Source organism: Poecilia mexicana, unplaced genomic scaffold (assembly GCF_051168715.1).
Source record: "Poecilia mexicana isolate PSO_F unplaced genomic scaffold, ASM5116871v1 scaffold_1, whole genome shotgun sequence".
Taxonomy (NCBI): domain Eukaryota; kingdom Metazoa; phylum Chordata; class Actinopteri; order Cyprinodontiformes; family Poeciliidae; genus Poecilia; species Poecilia mexicana.
Window position 1 is genome coordinate 21,900,664 of NW_028263370.1, and position 18,921 is coordinate 21,919,584.

General features: G+C 38.8%; 2 protein-coding genes across 4 annotated transcripts in view; one reads left to right on the forward strand and one right to left on the reverse strand.

The window, feature by feature from the left end:
• fam13a (family with sequence similarity 13 member A) overlaps positions 1-12,637 on the forward strand; it is a 60,823-nt gene extending 48,186 nt beyond the window's left edge. The window contains exons 15-25 of one of the 2 annotated variants that reach the window (XM_088006387.1): positions 1,670-1,814; positions 6,285-6,498; positions 6,588-6,729; positions 6,809-6,890; positions 7,727-7,932; positions 8,015-8,098; positions 8,568-8,663; positions 9,663-9,746; positions 10,150-10,337; positions 11,398-11,499; positions 11,593-12,637. In XM_088006387.1, the coding sequence (XP_087862513.1) occupies positions 1,670-1,814; positions 6,285-6,498; positions 6,588-6,729; positions 6,809-6,890; positions 7,727-7,932; positions 8,015-8,098; positions 8,568-8,663; positions 9,663-9,746; positions 10,150-10,337; positions 11,398-11,499; positions 11,593-11,716 (1,467 nt within the window). In that variant the 3' untranslated portion in view covers positions 11,717-12,637. The remainder of the gene's footprint in view (positions 1-1,669; positions 1,815-6,284; positions 6,499-6,587; positions 6,730-6,808; positions 6,891-7,726; positions 7,933-8,014; positions 8,099-8,567; positions 8,664-9,662; positions 9,747-10,149; positions 10,338-11,397; positions 11,500-11,592) is intronic. The other variant, XM_088006389.1, reaches the window with a different exon arrangement.
• A 1,499-nt stretch (positions 12,638-14,136) lies between these two features.
• The window catches only part of herc3 (HECT and RLD domain containing E3 ubiquitin protein ligase 3), a 34,154-nt gene continuing 29,369 nt past the window's right edge, over positions 14,137-18,921 (reverse strand). For both annotated transcript variants that reach the window (XM_015005052.2, XM_015005050.2), the window contains exons 24-25: positions 18,041-18,143; positions 14,137-16,655 (exon numbers count right to left, since the gene is read on the reverse strand). In XM_015005052.2, coding sequence (XP_014860538.2) covers positions 16,447-16,655; positions 18,041-18,143 — 312 coding nt within the window. In that variant the 3' untranslated portion in view covers positions 14,137-16,446. The remainder of the gene's footprint in view (positions 16,656-18,040; positions 18,144-18,921) is intronic.

Below are 18,921 nucleotides of genomic sequence, written 5' to 3' on the forward strand. Positions count from 1 at the left end.
AGGTGAACTGGAACAGGATGAGCAGTGTTTATTCAAATTACCTGAATGTGTCTTTTGATAAGGCGATGCAGATTGTTGACAGACAGAGCGAGTTCAGTTTGTACTGTACAGGAGGAAGGAGGGTTCCTGAATCTCGGCCGTGACTGTGACGCCACGTGGGGAAATGTGTACAGTTAATCGGTCCCAGTCTGCACGTTCACACAAGGCCTGCAGTTCCACTTTGTATGCTGTCTGATTCACATCACAGTTATTTCCCATGCAACAGCTGAGGAGACGTGATAAGTGCCTGGTTCTGGCCCTGTGCCCCATACCACAGGTACTACTGATGCTAATCATTCTGCTCTGGCATAATGGGTCAGAACATTTGGGTAACAATACCAAAACGTGTACTGTAAACCAATCTGTTTGGTTTGTTTTGACCTGCTTTTCTGTAACCACAAGGGATTTTACACTAAAACTATATTGTTTCCTCGTCACATTATTATTGTTTTTAATAAGCAAATTGAGATTTGAATAAAATCTAAAATAAGATTCCAGATTCCAAAGCATTCTGCTGCAAATGTGGAGAAAATGAGAGGCATGCAGATGCAGGGAGGAGGTTTTCATGTAAATCCCCTTCTTTGTGGCGAGCGTTTTCACAGTAGCTGCGTTATGGAGGGAAAACAGAAATCATCCAGTCAGCCTACGTGTAACAGATCACATTCTCTGTGCCTTTTCGTGTCCTCTTCTCTCGCCCCTCCTCCATCTTTCTCTCCAGCGTCACTCCGCCCCTCTCTGCAGAAACAAACAAGCCCACGACTTCCACCTATATGGCAACCGGTTGTGTCATACAATTAAAGCGCGCCCTTTTCAGACGTAAACAAAAACTGCATCCCTCATTGTCTACGAAATCGTAAAAACTTCTAGAACCTATTCAGTAAATTAGAATAATTTTGAAACGTTCAGTTATTTCAATAAATCACTAAATAAAAAAAAAACATTAGATAGTGTGGAGAAGAAAAACCGAATTATTTATTCTCAACGATAGATAGATAGATAGATAGATAGATAGATAGATAGATAGATAGATAGATAGATAGATAGATAGATAGATAGATAGATGCTTTTTTGCTTCAGAATCAAAATAATTTAAACTTAAATATTATAAAACTACTGTTTACCCTCCATGGATTTTCCCTTTAAAAAACTGTTTTCAAGCCTTAATTTCTGCTAATGATGATTTTCAGCTTACAGCCATTAAAAACATTTGAGTAGAATACAACATTAGAATAATAAAATAAAATAAAGTGTATCTAATGCCTCCTGAAATGTTATTTTCAAAAGGTACATTTAATCTAACATGAGGTTCTCCGTTGAAGTGTATTATATTTCACCGCGGCTTGCCATACCTGTGAGCGCAAAGGAAAACTGTGGCATACAAGGAGTTAACGGGTCAAATAAGAGGCGGGGCTAAAACAGTACTGTCCAATCAGAGCTAGGAACGCTTCAGCGGGCGTACGTTTTCATGTTTCCCCCCACAGCCAATCAGATTCGAGGACCAGCCCCCCTCTGAAGGGCGGGGCTGACCGAGTCTAGGCTCAACTTAAAGAGTCTTCCCCCTCCGCCAGCCTGCAGGTTGTTGTTGTTGTTGGATTGAGGACGCTTTGCTTTTACTCTCATGGTTGTTCAGACATTAAGGATGAAGATCCAGGAGTCGCCCGTCGCCTGTGACGCGGGGAGGATCGGAGGCGGGGAGGTGCGCGCCTCGGAACCGGACCGAGAGGACGTTCCGCGGCTGGACCTGACAGCTCTGACCGAGGACAGCAGCTGGGGAGGTGAGGGCTGCACGCTTCATTCTTCACTCACACACTGCTTCAGAATGTAAACACGCTTTAATTAATGACCTCCATTTGGATTTGTACACACCTTCTGCTGCAACTGCGCCTCCACTGCTGAATTAATCATAAGAAAAATCCTCTTAAAGTCTCCAGTCACCTTGTTCGCTTCAGACCAGTCGCCTTTCCTGCAGGATTTTGCAGCTAAATTTGGTTTAAACACTTTAATATTGCATTTTTTGTTTGTTTATTTGTTTGTTTGTTTTTTTTAGGTAGTTGTGATGCAAACCGCCTGCAGCTGTAATTTCCAACCAGAATCGATTGATATTGGTGACCTTATTGAAATAGTCAGAATTGAGTTGCATTTAGAAGAGTAGTCGATTATTTTATTTTTTTACTCATGTGTTGGTAAATAATATGAGTGAAGGCATCAGAGAGGAGCAGTGTCCCGTAGTCATTTCACGACCATATTTTTGCTGGAGAATAATTATTGCAATATAAATGATAATATTGTTGTTTTGAGACAATTTTCTAGTAATTTAGTGGTAACAGCATATAATAACATAATTACGCATTCTCAAAGATGAATAAAGTTGAAATTCTAATGAATATTTAACTCTGGATTTGGGAGATATTTTAAATATCCAAAATAAACAAACAAAAACAACAGAAACAACAAATAAATGTTTTTTTTAAGTCTCTGTAAATAAAATTCCCCTATAAAGGGCCTACTTTCATTATCCAGTTTTTGGTAGAAAGAAAGAGAAAATATAAAAACGATAAATAATGCAAACGGAAATGATTGATTTTGTTTTAATTTGCGATGAAATGAGTTAATGCCTCTTGTGACAGGCCTGGTAAAGCCTTGCATCACTCACACACCTCCTCCTCCTCATTATTTCCTCCGACTGATCTTGAATTTCTTGTTTCTCTGTTCCCTTCTGTGCAAAAAGAAAAGGAAACAACTCAGTTTGCCTTGTACTCTGACTTAGATTGTTTAGATAGGAGAAACCTGCAGCACACCCAAACTTTCCAGTTTTGTTTTTTGATCATAGTGTCCGCATTTGCACAGAAGAAAGTAAACAAACATGCAGAGTACACATCAGAGGACACGCTGTCCTGAAACCGTTCTTTTGTTCCGGTTTTACTCCAAACCGGCGCAGTTTCCTGTTTGATGTGATGAAAACTGTGCAGCAGAATAAAACGTGTCAGCTTCAGCATGCATGCCTCATGCCCGTGGAGCCCCCTAGTGGTCAAAGTTTGCATTTGGAAAAATACTGGCGCTCTGAGAAGGAGAGAAAAAGAGAGAGGTTGTTGTTGCCATGCAGCCAGCCCTCCTCTTTCCCTGCACACATGGAGGACGGATGTGGTTTCTCTCCAGAGCCGCAGAACATCATAGAAAAACATTCAGTTGTGATGTTAGTTTAAGATGACCGCCATTTTTATTCACCATTATATCGTCCCAAAAGATTCAAGTGAGGTCAGAATATTTGCAGAAAGCTAAATTTGTCTTTGCTGTAAGTGAGAGAAACACTCGTCTGAGCAGCGGGCAGCAACATGTGGGGGCAGGGCCCATCACTTAAAGAACATATTTTCAGCCTGGAAATCAGAAAGGCAAAAGAAGTGTAGAAAAATTCTCTTCCTTGCCTCCTACCGTCTTTCCTTTTGTCCTTCATCCTGCGTTTGTCTTTCCTTCCTTCCCTTTTAGTTGTCCTCTTTTGTTTCTTCTTTATTTCCTTCCTTCCTTCTTTCCGTCCCTTCCTTCATTCTTTCATTCATTCTGTCCTTCTATCCAGTCAGTTCCCCTGGAGGAACCGGTCCATGTATTTTCCAGGTCCGGCTCGGTTCTGTTGGTACATTTTGTGCTGAACACAGAATATTTCGTTTCCACAGATGCACTGATTGACTCCAGTTACTCTCCAGCACTGAGGGTCTAAAGAGGGATTTATGTTGCGTATAATCAGATAATAAAGCCGTATTATTCTGCAGAAACGGGCCTGTGGACGCGGGTCTGCGACCTTTGGCCCCGCCCGCTGCGGTCCGCTGTGACCTGATATTCGCTGCTGGCAAGAAGCGACACAGTTACGTTCACTTTCACTCCTTCACCTTCTGCTTTCTGTCTCTGTTCCTGTAGATTCCCCCTTTCCTAACTCCTGTTTCCTCGATTTCAAAAGCGTTTTCCACGCTGCTCGTTGCGACGGTAAGTCCTGTCCGCATCGGAGCGGCTAATATGTCAAAGTAATTAAAAAGGAGAGAAAGAAGCAGCTGTCTGTCTTGACCTTTTCCTTCTGCATGGCGACATGCTTGAGCGCTCCGGAACATAACCGCCGAGTATCCGGGCGCAGCGGCGCACAGGCCGGTGTTTTGTTTCATTAATCTAGTTAATCCACAGCCATCAGTGTGCAGTTGATTTAAAGGATTAATTTGAAATGCCATGGAGCCTTAGCGGCTGGCTGACCGGAGCCTCGCTGGAAAGAAAAACATGGATGTGATGGCGTTTAAAAACCTTCTGACGCGCCGCAGGGTCGCCGCTTGATGAGCTGAGCGACCCTGGCCACCATAGGGCCGCTGTGGAGATAAAAAAATGAAAAAAGGAGTACTTTTCTGCAAAAATAAAACAAAAACACAAAATTTGAGATTAATCTCAGAAATTTCAAAAATTTCCAAAAGCTGAACATTTTCAACTTTTGGAGCTCAGATTATTATTTTTTTTTCTAGAAAATTTCTGAGAATAATTTAAAAAAAGTTGAACATTTGTGAGAAAATAATTTTAGAAATTTTCAGGTTAATCTGCCTTTAACATTTGTACTTTTATTAATATAACATTTTGTGACTTGGCATGCCTGAGGTTTTTGAAACGACTCGTTTTCCAGATACCTAAAAATGTAAACTCATTACCAAACAACAGCTGGATGTGTTTTTTAAGTGCTTGGGTTGTTTTTAGAAGCAGTAGAAACCAAAATGGAAATACAAAATGTGAATTCCTCAAACTATTTGATGCAGAGAACTGGATGAAAATCCCTGTTGTAACTGCATGTTCATGTCTGTTGGCGACTGCACATGAAAACGGCCCTTTATTAACCATCAATATCTCAAATATAGTCCAGATAGATTTTCTTTCCTCCTTACAGAAAGTTTCTGTCATGTTTGACCTGTTTTGCTCATAAGTTTGTGATGCTATTTCACAAACAGGATTTCATGGAAACACCATAAAATTAACTTTGTATTAGAACAGAAACACTTTTAATGCTAAATATGCCGCATGAACTACCTACTGAAAACCAAACTTATTGCGTGGGAATGCAAAATCTTTGCAAGCAAACGTAAAAGAAAAAATCCCCGTAAATCCGCTACGGGACTCCATAAAGGACAAAAACCTGCAGGGTTCTGGAGCTGGAATCTGAGCTAACTCTCTTCCAGTTGACCTAAATGTTCCCCCAGTGTAGAAAAACATGCAAACCGTCCGCGCACCGTCGGCTTGTTTTCATTCCCCGCGTCGCTCGGTTTGCTCGGTACGTTTCCACGGCATCCGCCTTGTAATTCCTGCTGAGTCTCTGCAGTTTCAGCACTAACATTTCCCAAACAGCCTGATATTTTCCTCAGCTTGTGTGTCTTGTCTTTTTCTCATGCACACATGCCTGAACAGATGCAAGTTTTTGTCTGTGGAAACTGGATAAACACAAGCTGATCACAAAGGCTCCCAGCGGGGACCGCGGCCTGACATTATCCCGCAGAGATCTGCTCTTTTATTAATAGCTCGGGCATCGTCAGGGGTGTTCCTCTGCAGACATAATTATTACCAGAGCGGCGGCAGCAGCAGCCAGGGGGACAGCGCAGAGTCAGGGTGGGTGTGGTTTACCCACACTTTCACAACAACATCAAACCCCAGAGGAAAATGTTCTTTACTGCCGTGGTCGGAGGAATTTTACTCCCTCAGAAAAGATCTCAATTATGATTCAAATTAACTTTTTGTTTTGTATTTAAATCTGGAATGTAGGTCAAAATTCTACTATTATTTTGAAAAGTGTAACTAATTCCTTTTATTTTCGAGGAAAATTGCTTTGCTGCAACAAATGCAACTCTGTGAAATTTGAAGTCATGCAAACAATTTAGTAATTCATAAAAACTGCATGATGTGTGTTAGCATCGCTGGTCACCAGTGGAGGCTGATCCTTTTTCAGCATTTTGTGACTGAAATTGTTGGTTTTAAAAGTCAAACTAAGCATATTAGAGGTGTAATTTTTAAAAAAATTATGTAAAATTACATTTGTTTAGAAAGTACCAAATTATTCATTTTCTACCTTTTTAAAATTACCGATATGATTTTGAAACAAATTGAATAAATTCAGGCCTTATTGGATCCCTCTGTGTGCAGATTAAATCGAATCCTGTGTGTTTTGTCTGCACCTCCAGCTCGATGTCTTCGCGCTGCACGTTTTGACCCGACGGTGTGTTGTGGTTTCTCCTCAGAGCCGATCCTGGCGTGCCCGCTGCAGAGGGAGAGCATGGACCGCGAGGAAGCCCGGCTGTCCCCCCACGCCGGCGGCCGCCTGATCCGCCAGCTGCTGGAGGAGGACAGCGACCCCATGGTGTCGCCCCGGTTCTACGCCTACGGTCACAGCCAGCAGTACCTGGACGACACCGAAGTGCCGCCTTCGCCGCCAAACGCTCACTCCTTCATCAGGTGCGCCCGTTTTCCTTACATTCTTTTCTTTCTGTCTGCATGTGGGGCAAAAAGGAGAAAAGGTTAAACATTTTGTTTTGTCTCTTCAGTCGCAGGCGGAGTTCATCCCTCGGCTCCTGCGACGACGAGCGAGAGGAGCTGACCTCCGCCCAGCTCACCAAGAGGATTCACGTCCTCAAGAAGAAGATCCAGAGATTCGAGGAGAAGTTCGAAGACGACAGGAAATACAGGGTATTCAGAGCAGCTGTTAGGAAATAAAGCGATTTATTCTGATTATTACCAGAAAAGCTCATTATTTTCTGTATTCCAGCCTTCACACAGTGATAAAGCTGCAAACCCAGAAGTGCTGAGGTGGCTCAACGAACTGGCCAGACTACGGAAAGAGCTAAAAGGTAAAAAAAAAAAAAGAAAAGAAAATCAAGCACCATTTTCTTAGACTTTTTCTTTAATACCAGGTACGATTTTCAAATTTTGTCGTTCTTTTCTTAAAAAAAATTACAAACTACTGAAAATATTTTCAAAAAGTGTATGATGGAGTATTGGAGCCAGGCAACAGGAATATTTATTTAATTATGTGAATATAATCATAATATTATCAAAATAAAGAAGAACATATTAAAGTTATCCATTAATTTTGTGTTATTTTTGTGTTGGAGTTATCATAAAATTACTTCTTCATTCTTCTAATATTACGACTTTATTCCCGTTTTTATTCTCATATTACTTGTGACATTATGACATTTTTGTAAAAGGTAAAAATAATATTTGTCTGACTTATACATTTTCTCATAGAGTTGACATTAATCCAAAGCAAAAAAATAAATAAATTGTAAAATATGTTTGTCAAACAAGACGGCACAAAGTGAGAATTTTTTTCAGGTTTTCAGGTTTCCTTCTACTTTCACGGTAAATATTATCACTGACTTACACTCTGAAGTAAAACTTTTTAACTGCATTAACATTTGGATAAAAACAGGAAGAGTTTTCAAACTAAAACTGATCGAGATCCTGTTTTAATTTCTGAGAATAGACAGAATATTGTTTCAGCTTTCTTCAATCGAGACCAAAACTCATAAGCAAACTGGAAGCATTTCATTTAAAAGGGAAAAACAATTCAGCACATTTATGTCCATGTTTAAACAAATAAACATTTAAGTCAAATCAGCTGTTTTTCTGTATTGGAAGTGAAAAAAGTGAATCACATATTTACCTGGACGTGTTTCTGCAGAGCGGAAGCTGATGAAGTCGGAGGAAGACCTCCCGCCGGTGACCCGCCAGCGCAGCAACACGCTGCCCAAAAGCTTCGGCTCCCAGCTGGACAAGAAGACGCAGCAGGAGAAGGCGCCCAAGCCGCCGGTGGAGAGCACTCTGGAGTCCGTCCAGAAGAAGCTGCAAGAGAAGAGGCAGGAGGTGAACCGTCCCGAGGACATCAAGGTAAAAAACACCTGCTGCACAGAAAGATCCAGAGGTCCACCCTGAAGCAGACGTTGACGCTCCTCCTGTTCTCCTGCTGCAGGATATGACGCGGGATCAGATCGGAGCGGAGAAAGTCGCTCTGCAGAAAGCGCTGCTCCATTATGAGAGCATCCACGGCCGACCGGTGAGTCTGGGACGGCTCCGCCTCCAAATATCAACGAGATTTACCAGGTTTTTGAGTTATAAACACATAAAAAAGCTGAAAAAATGGTACAGTGGAGAAGAAAATGATTCAGCAGACAGGTCAGAGTTCAGTTACAAAACGATGCGTCTCCTCTTTCTGGGAGAGAGGGAAGAGAAAAAAGTTATAGTGAGAAAAAATCATAATGACGCGACATTATGATTTTAAATATATCAGAAATTAAAACTAAAGAGCAACTTTTAAATTAAAATCTACTAAAAATGTTAGATTAAACACAAAGTGATCATCATTTTAAAGCTTTCAGGTTTCCTTCTATTGTCAAAGTGAATAGAATCACTGATTGTTGATTTGAATTTTTAAAGTTATATTATTTGAGCTACAATAGTGCAAATAGCCTCCATGTTGTTTTTTGCTACAATTTACTAAACAGTAAATGCTTTTCTTGCTCCAGGTGACCAAGAGCGAGAGGCAAATCATGAAGCCACTGTATGACAGATACCGGCTGGTGAAGCAGATCCTCTGCAGAGCCTCCACCATCCCCGTCATCGTAAGTACCGCATCCTAATTCCCTCGCACCACACGTTTAGCACGTCCGCAGGCGCTTAATCCCGGACGGCGCCTTGCTGCGCGGACACGCGGCGGTCACGCCACAGACGTGTTGTTCCCCTCTCAAGACTTTAAGTCCAGACTTAGCAGATCAAAGGATCACAGGCGGGATCCTTCGCAGGAACAGAAACGTCACAGCAAGGAGAGGATGGATTATTCTGAATGAAACAAAACAGACAAAATTATTAGGAGTAAATTTCAGCCATTTAAAAAAAAAAAAAGTTGAAATTTCTGATTTTCAAAAGTCTAAAATTTGCCGAAAAATCTGGAATTTTTGAAAAAGAAAAAAGAGAAAATTTCTGAGTTTCAAAAGTTTAACATTTTCAATCAATATAAAAGGTTTTGACTGTGTAAATTTCAATAAGATTTATTTTAACAAAGTGGATAACCAAAACTACACTAGTGTTTTAGATAAGAAGGAGTAAATTGTCACTAAAAAAATCTCAAAAATTTTCTAGAAAAAATTTGGAAATTTGAAAAGTCAAAAATTTGCCAGAAAACATGTCAAGAATTTGAGAGAGAAAAAAAACAGGAAATTTGAGTATCAAAATTCAAACATTTTTGACTTTTGACATTCTGAAATTTCCATGTTTTTTTTCTAGAAAATTTCTGAGATTAATCTAAAATGTCAGGTTTTTTTTCCCCAAAAACTTTAAACTTTTGAATTTCAGAAATTTCTGAGCTTAATCTCAAACTTTCAGATGTTTTTGGCAGACATTTACCACTCCTTTTTAATGTTTTTTCCTTCCACAGTGACCCTCCATCGTATAAAATTAGTGCTTTTATTGCATATTCACACTGTTTACATGCATGTTAATTCCACACCATGACGTGTAATTAAAAAGACGTGCAGGCGCCGGGCTGCGCCTCCTCCTCCGTGTGGCCGTGCTGTAAATGCTCCTGGTGTGGTTAATTCCTCCCTTCTTGACCGTCACCACAGGGCTCCCCCTCCAGCAAGCGCAGAGGGCCCCTCCTTCAGCCCATAATCGAGGGTGAAACCGCTCTGTTCTTCGACGACATCAAGGTGAAGAGCTGCTGCTGTTGTTGCTGTTTCCCTCAGACCCTCATCCTTCTTATTTGCAACCGTTTCCCCTCTGGTGGAGCTAGTTGGTGCCTGTTGATTGGGCAGCTGCCTGCTTCCTGCCTCAGCATCAGTACAGCTGTTAAATTAAATTAAATCAGCAGCTGTTGATGTTTGAAACACCATGTCGCCTGGATGCACGTTTATGTTGGGTGATGAGAAACTAAACCAATGTTCTCCTCTTCCACTTGTCAGCACTAATCGGTATAAGCAGTGATTTAAGTACTAACCCTGCACGACCCTCTGTGACTAAACCCCCCAAACCGGTTTGGTTTTAACCCTTTGTCTTGCTCGTCTTCTGCTGCTCTTTTTTATTAATCATGTCCTGTTTTGTATTTTCTTTCAGGAGGAGGAGGATGGCTCGGAGGACGACGGGGACACAAAGACTCACTTCACAGAAAACATTCAGCCTGAGCTCAGCGTTTTCAGCTTCATGGACGAGGAAGTGGACGGTTTCATTTCTCCTGTGGACGAACTTTCACCCTCCAAAACCACAGCAGACATGGGGCTGTCCAACCTGCACTCGGCCACCATGTAAGTACATGAAGGAGAAAAACACACCCTCTTGTGTTCTGTAGTATTCAGCGCTTATCAGGCTTTTTGAAACTGAATAACTAACAGTTACTGAAGCAAATAAAAACACAAGCTAACAGTACTTCACATAAACAGCTATTAAAGTTAAAACCATCCTTCTAAGGGCTACACAGGCTGTCTGCTAGGCTAACAGCTACAGCTATTTAAGTATACAGGCTATTTTAAGTAGTATTTATGTAACAACTGGTGATTCTAACATGCAGTTAGCCTCAGAGCTAAACAAGCTAACGGCTACATAAATTAATCAATATTCCATGTAACAGTTTCTCAAGCTTTTCAAAACTCACAGCTAGCTAATCATGCCAGTAGCTATTTGGACCAACAGCTGCTAAGGTTAATAGCTATTCAAACAAATGGCTACTTAGGCTAACAGCTACACAAGCAAACAACTACTGAAGGCAAGAGTTACTTAAGCTAGCATCTACTCAAACTACTCATGCTAACATGAGTTAGTCATTGTGTTTAGCTTCAGAGCTGAACAAGCTAACAGTTCCATAAATTAACTGCTATTCACAGTAATAGTTACTCAAGCTTTTCAAAACTCACAGCTAGCTAATTAGGCTGATTGCTATTTGGATTAACAGTCACTATACTTAAACAAATGGCTGCTTAAGCTAACCCCCTCTCAAGCTAACAGCTACACAAAGAAACGCTTAGTTAAGCTAACATCTACTCAAATTACTCATGCTAATGTGAGTTAGTTATGGAGCTTAGCCTCTCAACTACTGAATAGATTAGTTAGTCACTATAAAAGCTACTTAAGCTAATGGCTGTTTTAGCTTACAGCTATTCTGATTAACAGATAATGGCTACTGAAGCTACTCTACCTACTTGTGTAATAATTACTTAGGCTAACAGATATAAAAGTTAATGGCTAATTAGGCTAATACTTACTCCTCAGCCAAATGTTCTGCCTACTGTTTACTATAAAGAAATAAACTATTTGTGAGATTAGGTCAGACATCTAATTTAAATGTTTTGTTTTTCCTCTCGATCGCAGGCAGGAACTCATGGAGCAACTTCAAGAGACAAGAGAGGAAAAGAAAAGGATCCGTAAGAACCTGAAGGAGTTTGAGGACCAATTTTTCAGACAAAATGGAAGGTATGAAGAAGCCATGTTTAAGCATGTGCTCCTTCATGTTGGAGCTTCTCTCCAGATTTATTTACTGATTTTTGCTGCCTTGTTTTTTCACAGAACTGTCCAGAAGGAAGACCGCTCCCCGCTTGCAGACGAATACCACGAATACAAACACGTGAAAGCCAAACTGCGACTGCTGGAAGTTCTCATCAGTAAAAGAGACTCGACTAAGCTCATCTGAGTTGATATGGATTTAAAAGAAAAACTGCATTGAGACTGGTGCTCAGTTTCCTGTGAAGCAAACATCTCTGTCTGTTGGACTAAACTGGGAACAAACCGCTGCTCTGGGAACACAAAGCCACCCGTTTCTTCTCCATCAGACCTCAACTTGCAAGCAGGAACTTTCTTCAGACGAAGTGGCATACGCACAAATAAACCTGAATCACTGATAATTTATTTCTATCAATTTGAAAGTTTTAAGAGAATTTATGTCCTATGTTAAATTGTAGAAATTGTTAAAGTTAAATCCTAATATTACGTAGAAGAAATTAGACGTGAAATTGTTATTTTTGAAGGATTTTGTGATGAAGATGTGTATTTATGCGTATTTTTCTAAGGGAGATGTTACTGTTTGTATCAGTTTTCATCAAAATGAATAGCTTCTGTTATTTCAGTTTTGGCCACCATGTTCTGTCTGAAATAATATTTTTGTTTTGCTTCTTTAGAAGTTTAATAATCAAGCACTTGCTCACTAATCACTACGACCCACACAGGCACTGATCACATCCAATCAAAACTGCCCATTTTTGTGACCACTTCAAAAGTTTTGTGGGATTTTGTGTTTATGCTTCTTACTTTATGCCAGATAAGCTGATCTGTAAGTCACTGCTTGGTGTTTTCACACATTGTTCAGGCAGACCAGGCCGGGCCAGAACATGGCCGCCTGTTTGTTTCTCTGTAAATACGGATCACAAAGTTTGTTTACGTTTCTGTGAGCGAGTACTTTTCTCCTTTCCTTCTCCAAAATGGATGATTACCTGCGTGAATTTTATTTTCACTTAGTGTAAACACTGGCCAGGCTTAACAATCCTGAGTGTGTACATTTTAGTACATAAAATTGTATTTTGTATATAATATGGATTAAATCATATTTTTACTGAGATTGGTTGCCTTTGTGCTTTTTTTTGTTTTGCATAAAATAAGGTTGAAAAAATTGATTTCTAAATTTAAGAGATCAAGAGGCAGATGAAGAGAAAAAACATTTCTTGGAAATGACTACAAAGTGCTGTACAGAGGTTTTAAATTATCATTTGAAATAAAGTGTTTAAAATTGTGGAAAATGAAATGAAAAAATGTTTTCCAGCAGTATCTGAGAGCGATGGCGGTGAATTAGGACCATTATGTATATGGGGCAGAGGGAAAGGTCTTACTGCTGTTCAATTTCTGAGTTTTGACTTTTGAAATGCAGAAATTTAAGTTCTCTCTAAAAAAATTACATTAATCTCAACTTTTCTCAAAAGTGTTGTCTCAAATGTTTTACTTTTTATAAATCTAAGAAATTTTTGACAAAAATCAAGAAAATATGTGGATTTTAAAACTATAAAATTTTAAACTTTTGGGAATTTTTGAAACTCAAATTTCCAAGTTTTTCTCAAATTTCTCAGATTAAGCGTATTAAAACGTTTGGAGATCTGTAGTTATTTTTTCTAGAAAAAAAAATCTCAGATTAATTTCCTAGAATAATAAATTCCTAAAAAGTAAACAAATTCTAAAGGAAATTTTTGAATTTCAAAAGTCAAATTTCAACTTTTGAAAATTTTTTACATTTCCAAGGTTTTCTAAAATAATTCTGAGATTAATCTCAAAGTTTGAGTTTTTTTGGCAGAAATTTTCTCCTTATTTTTATCCTCAATGACCTCAATATGGGAGCTTACTGTGACTCTGTATTTGGGCCATTGGAGATAGAAAAAAAAAGCTTAAAAAGTGGAAAAACTTGCCAGAAAAAACTAAATTTTTGAGATTGTCAGAACATTGAGAAACCAAAAAATCACATTTGAAAATTAAAAAAAAATTGCTAGAGAAAAACTAATCTCAAAATTACAGATTTGTTCTAGCATTTTTTATTTTTCCAACTCAGAAGTTTCCTTGATTTTTTTCTCAATATTCTGACAATCTCCAAAATGTTTGCTGAGCTCAGGCTGAATGTTTTCTGTAAAATGAGTCTTGACTCTCTGTCATCCGAATTTTCTATTTTTGTTTTAGAAAACCCTTGGAAAATCCCCTTAGCTTCAAAAATTAATTTTAGATTATACTTAATTTGATCTTGAAAAGTGAAAGATTTTAAATTTTTGAAACTCAAATTCCCAAGGCTTTTTTTCCAGAAAAATTTAGATTTAAAATTCTCAATTTCAGAAATAAAAAAAATTCTCAAAAATGTCTGATCTTAATCTCCAAAATATAGTTTTGCTCCATCAAATTGCTAACTTTTCAAGCTGAGAAACTTCATTGTTTTTCTTTTAAATTTTTGGACAAAAATGTAATTTGTTCCCCTCTATAGTGACCCGAATTATACAAAACATGTTTCAGGAAAATAACAGGAACCAGGTTTGTCATTGTAATCCATTAAAAATCGACTGAAAAACAGCCATGAACTCCAACAGAAACCTTTCCAATATATTTTATTTCAAACCGTGGCTTGAACAGAGCGCTTTCTGTAGATTTCAGACAAATCACATCCTCTGTAAGCACAAGAAAAGGTGCAGAAAAGTCGAGGGCTGCACAAACCTTTGCATAGGACTAAAGTCTGTAGGAAAACCAGCCTGAACGGAGGAAATGACGGTGTGTTGAACGTGAGAACATGCAGCGCGGCGCTCCAGCCGAGGGATGCAGCGGCAGCAGAACGGCTTCAGGCGCTTCACAGGAAAACCCAGACTTTTTTACATCACAACTTTTCTGATTCAAGTTATTGCTGAGCGGATCAAGTGGCTATACTTTGAGATTGTTAAGATATGCAAGACGACTTCACTCACTTCACACTAAGAGGCCGGACTTCAGGAATAAATAGGATGTCAGGGCAAGCTCTAGAACAAATTCATATATATATATATATATATATATATATATATATATATATATATATATATATATATGCGCCAAGTATTTAATATGCATACATCATTAAAATATGTATTTATTCAATTATTACAAATTAGCTGCTGCTAACGTATAATACAGCAGCTAATCATTACATGTACTAATGCTAAGATTTGATTATTTTTTCACTCTGACATTTTTGGGAAATACTTCAAAGTTGCCTTGATTCTTGCGCTCCAGTTAAAACATGAAGTAGAATTTTTTTTTAAATCCTCAGAATGACTGGAAACTGGAGTGAAAATATCGAGTTCATTCATCACTGCAGCGCATGAGAGCGAGTCGTCGCTGGAATCCGTTTCACCCAACAACATGCACACAGACGACAACCAGGGACTAAAAGTCAGCTTCATGTCCTTACGTAAAGGAGAAGGCAGCGCCGTTAAATGCGGGTTAAATGCGTCAGATGAGCGATGAGCGGCCAGAGACTCCTTTCTTTTCCCAGAAGGAAATTCTGCTGTTCGGACTTTAAAGGATCAGCGTGACTGTCGCCCTCCTAAAGATCAGGGCTTTTTTTTAGATTTGATTCAAAGTCCTGTAGACACACATGTTCATCAAAATATAAAAACACTCTATTTCATAAATTAAAAACAACAAAAACAAATATAGTGTCTCAAGGTGAGTCTTTAGAGGTGAAAAATAGAATTTAAGGAATAGAAAATACACGGCTTTGAAAAAGGAAACAAAAAAAAAATCACATTTCTTCTGATTCTTCGGATCTCACTCTGCAAATACACAAAATGTTATTTTTTGTCTACTTTCTAGTGCAAATATCTTAACACACATGAAATAAGACAAAACTAACTTACAGATAACATTTTAGAACGATATAGGAGCTTATTTTAAGTCAATATTCCTTAATATTGATGAAAAATTTCTGGCTTGACGGTTAAAATCTCTTAATTGAAAATCCTCAGGAGCCAAAATTATCTTTTTTCTCCCCAATTAAAAAAGCAATTATTGTAAATTCTTTATCCTTTGTTCGCACACCAATAAACTAAATGTGTAAAACTTAAATAAAAACAGACACTAATATGAGGTTTGCCTTAATGTTTACAGTGATTTAACTTGTTGAGAATTATTTTCTGTTTTGTCAATCTATAAAATGTTTTGGGTTTTTCCCCCTTCAAGCAATAAAAAGAAATTATTTTCTTCTAAAACATTCGCTGTGATTATACAAATATAATGGAAGGGTGTGCCCAAGTTTCTGAGTAAAAATAAATAAAAGCAACACATAAAAGAAAACTGTAAGTAGTTACAAACTTCCCATATTACAAAAAGAGAGAGAACCAGATTTGTACTATTCTTGAACTTCAATTATGGCCACACAAAATTACTCCAAGGACCAGAAATGGCCCACGACCCACAACTTGGACACCCCTGCCTTATAACATGAAAAAAATGTCTTCTTAAAGTAAATTTATCTAGAACTTTTCAATCAATATTAAGGAATTACTGACTTAAAACAAGCTCCAACATCTTGCAGAAAAGTTACTTGTAAGATAATTTTGTCTTTTTCAAGTGAACTCAGACATTTCCACTAGAAACCAAACCAAAAATACTTGGTAAGATTTTCTGTTATTTTGCAAATTTTAGGAAGCAATCTCTTTATTTGAATGACTTATTTCCAAATATCAACGTCGGCTGATCAAACCCTCATCGTTTCAAACATTTTCCAGCCGTAAAACCGATATAAAAACATCATTTATACAGATAGACCTTTGTAGATTTAAGATACTAATCAACACTGAGTGCGTCCAGCATCCTCCTGCTGATACTGCGTTAAAGTGCGTGAGCGCCCCCCGGGGGAGCAGCGCCGCCTCAGACCAGGCTGAAGCCCTCGTACTGCTCCACGGCCTGAGTCAGGCGGCGGCGCAGCGTCTCTTTGGTCTGGTAGCGGGGCATGTCCAGCAGGTTGTAGCAGGTGTGAGCCACGGGCAGGTAGTGCTCCTCCGCCGTGGTGGACTGGATGACGATGCGGAGGCTCTCCATCCCGTGGATGGGGATGCGGTCGCTTCCCGTCAGGAACACTGGAAGAGGAGAACAACACTTCAACAGATCCAAAACACATTACTGAAGGAGCAGTATTATGTGTTTTAATGCCATTTTATAGCTAAATAAAGTAACTATGTTACCTTTAGTTGTTATATATCAAATATCACTTGAAAGAAATTCGACTTCGTAATTTATCGCCTTGAATTGGGTCTCTGTCTCTTTAAAAACTCCTGATCTTTCTGAAACTCCGCCTTCAGGAAGTCATCACAACATGGCTCCTCTATCAACCCTTGAATAATGTTTTGACCAGAATTGCTCTGAGCTCTTTAATGAGATCAGCTGTTCCACCAGGTGTTTGCTAATTCATGCTGGCTAGTCTGAAGGGGCAGGGAGGGCTGCTCTGTGAGACAGAAGCTCTGAAACTTGGAAACCACAGCTCTGAGGAGGAGCTGTGGCTCAAAGGCGGGGCTAAGTCCACCCAGGCGTTTTCCACAGCTAAATGGTTGCCATAGAGATTAAAGGATTTCTCAAACATCCATGAAAGAATCAAGGCAACACTTCTGGTTTGTTTTGATGAGGGAATAAATTCATAATACAAAGTAAATCTCAAAAAAAGGCGGTTTTATATTACTTTAAGATCTACGATGGTTATTTCTGTCTAAAGAAAATACATTTAACACTCAAAAAAAATTATATTTAGGGTGTTTTCCCAACGGATAGCTGGAGAAATTGCAAAATTTTTAATATTTTCCGTGGCTGCGGTTCACTTTCACACTGCATTGTGTAAAACAGACCAAACTTTTGAAAAACCTGTTCCACTCCTCGCCAGTGGGGGCGCTGCAGCAAAAACCACTAAAGGAAACAAGGTGAAAACTTCTGACGACACTGAGCACAACTTCCTTCTTTCCAAAATGTAAACAAAAATGGAGTAGCATCAGATTTTAGTGGTTGTAGTGTTTCTCTTTAGTCTTTAAAGACTGCGTCATTTTTCCTACTTTTTTAATTTTTTTAGAACATATTTGTGGTTTAATTTCTGTAATTGCAGATTTTTTTTTTTACATTTGCTTTGTGGATTGCTGTTTTATTTCTTTTGTCTTCTGTGATTGCAACATTTATTCTTTGCTTTGTTTTTCTATTACATTTGAGGTGTTTTGTGTTTGCAGCACATTTTGACGTTTAATCCTTTACAACAGCTGTAAAAATGTGGCTGAACGGTTATGATTTTTAATGTTTTCATGTCGACTGTAGGACAAATTAAACTGCAAAAATAGTCAAAATATCTACAGTAAAATAATTTTAAGTGTTTCATCTGAAAAGAATGCATATTCATACAAAAACATCAACATGGGATGAAACAAAAAGTCTGCAGTCGTGTATTTATATCCTCCAGCATGAACCAATTAAAAATTTAAATGCTTACATAAGAACTGCTTCTTCTTCTCCAGCGGGAATTCATGGAAAACCTCCCAGAAAAGTCGGACTGTCGGGTGAGTGGCGGTGTACTCCCCTTTGTAAACGGCGTTCTGTACAGGAGAAGAAGAAAACGTCTCGCTTCGTATTCATGGAAACCTGAATGTGTCATGTCAGATTCTCTCCTCAGTCAAAAGATGAGAGTGAGGTTTCTTCCTCCCCCCTACGAACCAGATCAGATGTTTTTCACCTTTAAGCTGAGCAGCTGGTTTCCATTTCTGGTCCTAAAGGTCGTAAAGTCAAAACGTCGCATTTACAACGAGTTTATAATCAGTAACCAGCTGCAACACAACAACAATCCCATCCATCTTTATGAAGCGTTAGGCTCAGAAATCAGACGTCAAAGAGTGATGACAAACCTGCTTTTTCTGGAGTGAAAAACAAGAATTTACCTGAAACCTGAACACCCTGAGGTCGCATCCACCTGCCAATCAAAAATGTCTGAACTAGGCACATCGCTCTGAAGAGACAACTGCAAATTACGAGTTTGGACTCAAACCTGCCTGATTTCTGTTTAATTCCTTTTTAAGCCTTTATGTTTTAAGAGAGACAGGTGTTTCAGTTGAAGATGGACGAACCTAATTAAGAGCAAAACTAATAATTATTTTAGTAATCGCTTATTCTAATGATTAATTGGACAAAAACAAATGTGCAAAAAGACGATTCTTTTACCTGATTTCCGAAGCCTCTGTCGATGTCAAGCTAGCATAACTTACCAACTTCCCACTTCCTTGCCTTTTTTTTTAATTAAAACTTTTTCCTGAGATGTGAAGTGTGATGCCCTTGGACATTGTTATCTAGTTGTCATAGAAATTAATAGAAAAGCACTAC